Source organism: Notechis scutatus, chromosome 5, assembly GCF_049901735.1.
Source record: "Notechis scutatus isolate UNSWTSFEM ecotype Mainland chromosome 5, rNotScu1.2, whole genome shotgun sequence".
Lineage (NCBI taxonomy): Eukaryota > Metazoa > Chordata > Lepidosauria > Squamata > Elapidae > Notechis > Notechis scutatus.
This window is the reverse complement of record NC_142013.1, coordinates 50,371,620-50,376,971: the sequence shown is the minus strand read 5'-3', so window position 1 is coordinate 50,376,971 and position 5,352 is coordinate 50,371,620. Positions and strand designations below refer to the sequence as shown.

General features: G+C 45.1%; 1 protein-coding gene across 1 annotated transcript in view; it reads left to right on the top strand.

The window, feature by feature from the left end:
* Positions 1-3,245: 3,245 nt before the first annotated feature.
* LTN1 (listerin E3 ubiquitin protein ligase 1) overlaps positions 3,246-5,352 on the top strand; it is a 35,417-nt gene continuing 33,310 nt past the window's right edge. Inside the window, exon 1 of the mRNA XM_026664132.2 lies at positions 3,246-3,425. Within this exon, the coding sequence (XP_026519917.2) occupies positions 3,384-3,425 (42 nt within the window). The 5' untranslated portion in view covers positions 3,246-3,383. The remainder of the gene's footprint in view (positions 3,426-5,352) is intronic.

Sequence of the window (5,352 nt, the reverse complement as noted above, 5' to 3'; positions counted from 1 at the left end):
CTGGATGCCAGAAAATATTATTTGCTTTGGTAATTCAAGCAAAGTTCCTGGATATATTATCAATACTTCATTACTGTTTCTACTTCAGAAATAGCAAAGTTCTGTGCTTATATTACTCAGGGACAGAAGAAATGACTATGTACAGTATCTGACCTCGGCTAAAATTAAGCCTTTTTCCATTAAAAATATTTTAGTATGTGGATAAATAGTTCAGTTTGCTATGAAATTTGTTTACATTGCAAGATGCTTGAACATATTGTTCTCTGGAACACTGACCAGATGTTTTAGGCCTTAATTCTGTCTTGAACCAAGAGGTGCAACTCCTTTCAATTATCTTGCAGTTGATTAGGATTCTACTGAACAGCAGGTAATACATTTGCAAAGAACTCCATGGTTCACGGGTATATACATAAATCTAAACTGAAAAATTACTTCCAAATCTACATTGCATATTGGGGAAAAGATATGGAAAAATAGGATGGCAGTTGGGATACTAACTTCTGATTGATTGAAGAAGAGGAATTTCTAACATATTCTGGGCTTTCCTGGATCAGGAGTCCCTGTGCTCAGTTGTTCAAACCCTGGTCATCTCATATCTGACTACTGCAAGGTGCTCTGTGTGGGGCTACCCTTGAAGAGCATTTGGAAGCTCCAACAGATGCAGAGTGCGGCAGCATGGGCAGCTTCTGAGGCCCCTAGAATTGCCCATGTTACACTGGAATTAGTTTGCTTTGGGGCGCAATTTAAGGTGCCTATAAATTACCTATAAAACGCTGCATGGCATGGGTCCAGGTTACCTGAACAACTGTCTCATCCCAATGGGACAGGCCCATTCCATCTGTGCCAGCAATGCTGTGGATCCTGTCATTCAAAGAATTTCAGCTGGCAGTGTCCAGGACAGGGTCTGCAACCTTAAACACTCAAAGAACCATTTGGATCTATTTCCTACAGAAAAGACTGGCCACCACAAAACCTGAGTGGGCGTGGCCAATTCAACATCACTTCCACCCAGTCACATGATGCTCCCGTGCCACACCCACCCAGGTTTTGTGGCTCCCGGTATTTTTCTGTGGGAAATGGGTCTCTCTCTCATTTGTTTTTCCTCTCCCTTTTTCTTTCTTCCTTTTTCTCATTTTTTCTTCTTCTCATTCTCTCCATCATTTTCTCATTTCTCTCTTTTTCTCCCCTTTTCTCATTTCTCTCTCTCTCCCTCATGTTCTTTTCTCTCTCTCTTTCTTTCCTTCTCTTTCATTTGTTTCCCTCTTTTCTCTCTCATTCTCTGTCCGTTCTCTCATTTCTCTCTCCCCTTCTCTCTTTTGTTTCTTTTCCATCTCATTCCTCTTTTTCTCCCCTTTTCTCATTTCTCTCTCCCTCATTTGTTTTCCTGTTTTTTATTTTTCCTCTCCCTTTTTCTTTTTCCCTTCTCTCATTTGTTTCCCTTTTCCCTCTCACATTCTCTCCCTCCAGCTCTCATTTCTCTCTCCCTCTCTCTCCCCCTTTTGTGTCTCTCATTTGTTTCTCTTTCCTCTCGTTCTCTCCATCATTTTCTCATTTCTCTTTCTCCCCTTTTCTCTCTCATCTCTCTCTCCTGCACGCATACAAGCAGGGATACTCTCCACAAGTGAGCAGAGCTGCCAACGGTGTTGATTGATGCTTTTCAATTAACACCGCCAGCAGTACCGCTCAACTGGAGGAGTAAAGAAGCTCAGGACAGCAGGAAAAGAGGGCTGGCTCTGCCGAACCTTGCACAACCACCCTGGGGATCAGGCTCAGAAAAAGCTGGAGCACCCTCTCCAAAGACACTTGTCCATTAACCAGTCAACCTGTGCTTTGGCCAAGCCCAGCCGCTCGCTTGAGGTGTGCCCTCTCGCCCCTGCAACAGCAGGCCAAGGGGTCGCATGAGGAGGAGGAGAGTTGTCTTCAGGGAAACTGCCACTGCAGCTTGTGCTCACTCCTCAGCTGCAGGCCTGTTCCCCTTTCCGTTGTACCCTTCTCCCAGATTCCATCCCCACCCCATCCCTCCTGTTACCAAGGTTGGTGTTGGCCATGGCCAGGCTGGGCCAGTGTCTTGGGGCAGAGAGCAGGTCACATGACCTGGTCAACAGGGAACTGCACAAGGAGGGGTCAAAGAGCCACATGCAGCTCTGGAATCACAGGTTGCCGACACCCGGTCCAGGAGAAGAGCCTCTCCATAGCTCCTGCCCTCCCCATCTTTGCCCACAGGCCCTTACGGAAGCCCTCATGAGCTTCAGTAAGGGCCTGATAAACCTGGCTTTGCCAGTTGGGTTGGCGCTGTCATGCTGGAAGTGGTTAATGGACTAATAACAGATCCCATCTCACCCCCTCCACTCCTTGTTCCCTCCCTCCTTCCCCCCCATCTTTTACAATCTTATCTGCCTGCCTAGCTACCTACCTAATTGCAACTATTTACAATTAAAATGATACACCTTTTTCTGTTCAAAGTAATTTTACACACAAAAAAACTTTGCCCAATATATTTTTTATCACTGTGGGGTTGTTGTTTTTCTGGGGAGGGGTTGTTTGTTTCTGTCATGTTAAAAATATTAAATGAATAAAAAAAGTTATGCTAAATCAGGGGTCTTCAAATTTGACAGCTTTAAGACTTGTGGACTTCAATTCCTCCTCCAGTCTTAGCTCAGGAATTCTGGGAGTTGAAGTCCACAAATCTTAAACTTGCCAAGTTTGAAGACCCTTGTGCTTAAATAAACCCAGGCATATACCAATAAATGTTTAGGCTGCAGGTTTTTTTTTAAATCTGTAGAGTCATGATTTAGCCACCTGAAGAACGACGCCTTTTGAGCTTTCTCATAGAGCATAAATTCTGTCGTTACCACGACATACTGCAGATGCAAGTGACCACCGTCTTCAGCAGTGTAAAACGTAATTGGTAGATTGGTGTACAAGCGCAATCACTCAGGAATTTGAGTGTATGTGTGCGCGCGCGCGAGGACAAGTAGTTACCAAAAACAAGAGCTGACAAAACCATCATCTTAAAAGGGGCAATTAATTTAGAATAGTTGAGAAAACATCTAGCAAGCATAAAAGCAAAAAGGTTTCCGTCGGACTTCTTTCAGTCAATTCAGGAACTAGTCCACCAACAACCGTTCCCCAGCTGCCCCGCGCAAATCCCAACCACGTGCAATACTTTTTGTTATCCTTCCTCAGACTGAGGGAGGAGCACTAAAGGGGAGGAGCTTCCAGACCTTGGCGTCCCTTCCGCCATTATCTTTACTTCCGTTTAACCCGGAAACAGCCTTTTCCCCCCTTCCTGGCCGTGGGACCAACTATATCCCCCGCCCTCTGTTTTCCCTTCCTTTTTTTTTTTTCCCCTTCAAGTTTCTGACGGCGGTGCAGGCACTATCATGGGAGGCAAGAACAAGCAGCGAACTAAAGGCAACGTACGGGTAAGGGAGTTGATGCCGCCGGTTGGGAATTCGGTATTTCTGGAGAGGGGCCAGATTGGGTTGCCTTTTCAGAGGTTTCGAACTTGGGAGACGACACCTTGGGTAACTTTTGGCTAAATAAAAAACCAGCTTATTCCTCACCTAAAGGGACGCTAAATCTAGGCACTAGTTTTAAAGGTGTTGCTTTATTTGTCGCTGGAAAGAAGGTTAATGACTTCCCTAACAAGACTTCGCGGGGCTCTCCTTGCCAACCTTATTTTCCCGTATGGCGATTCTCTCCTTTTAAGGGATACGAATTGGTGAGTGTGCCTAAACTTTCAAGAGGGGAGAAGAACCAGTAATATTTCGGCTTCTAAAATGTACATGGCTCGGAAGTGTTTGAAATGTCAAAAAAAGGAATTCAGAAATTATTCCCATATCGCGTTGGCTTTCTTGGTTGTAGACAGTGTCATATGCACATTTTAAATGCTGTAGACATTTATGCCCCTTTCTGTTTAAAATATTTAAGGTTACATCCTTGCAGTTAGTGAATCTTGCTGTCTCTTAATATTATGTGTGAAAATTGTTAAATACTTAGTAGCTATCTTCTCAAAACTTAATGCACCCTTACTGATTCCATGTTTTCAGTGGCAGATGCTGTGAATATGTGTGCTGCCCCCACTCACACGTCAGGGTTGGTGTCATTTCCCTCAAAAGTTCCATGTCAGGTTTTCAGCTCACCCCCAGCTGCAAGCTTAGCACAGTAATTGGCTCCTGACCAAATTTATAACCAAAAGCGAAACAAACTTATGGCCAAACCAAAACAGTCTTTTCAAATAAAGGTTTTGCCTGGATAGGTAAACAAACAGCTAAAAATCCCCTCAGAGATGAGGAGCCTCCAGCTGAGGTTTGTCAACAAATCCAGTGCTCTGAGTGTCAGGGCTTGCAAGGAGAAGTCACAGGAATAGTCCAAGCCAGGATTGTAGGGGGTTTCTTTTCAGCGAAGCCAGCCACGAACGAACTCCAGGCTAACTTTCGAGGCATTGGTCCGTTACTCCACCTGACAGATAACTGGCCTCTCCAAACATGAATGCTCTTTGCAACTGAGTTAAATCCATGAGCTGCAGAGTTCCAGAAACACAAACAACCATCTGACCACGACCCACACATGTTGCTTCCAGCAACTCCTCCCTCTGCCAGCCATGCTAAATATCCCTCCCAGTGCAACCCATTAAGAGGGGTGGGGTCTTTTCCCCATCAATCTGGCAGATCTCTGCCTCTGTGCCTTGCATGCTCCAGCATCTATCAAGGACGGCAGCTCTTCCCCCTCTTCATTGGCCTGCAAACTCTCTCCAGCCAAGGCATGTTCAGCTGACAGCTCAGGGTCAGCAATACCGGATGTGCCAGGAATGCTCCCATTCTTTAGAATTTAGAATATCTCATATAGAATGATGGAAAAATACACTGCTTAAAAAAATAAAGGGAACACTTAAACAACAAATAAATCACATTTCTGTTAAATCAAACTGTCCACTTAGGTAGCAACACTGATTGACAATCAATTTCACGTGCTGTTGTGCAAATGGAATAGACAAGAGTGGAAAGCATAGGCAGTTAGCAAGACATCCCCAATAAAGGAGTAGTTCTGCAGGTGGTGACTACAGACCACTTCTCAGGTCCTATGCTTTCTGGCTGATGGTTTGGTCACTTTTGAATGCTGGCAGTGCTTTCACTCTAGCGGTAGCATGAGACGGAGTCTACAACCCACACAAGTGGCTCAGATAGTGCAGCTCATTCAGGATGGTACATCAATGCGAGCTGTGGCAAGAAGGTTTGCTGTGTCTGTCAGCATAGTGTCCAGAGCATGGAGGCACTACTAGGAGACAGGCCAGTACATCAGGAGACGTGGAGGAGGCCATAGGAGGGCAACATCCCAGCATCAGGACCG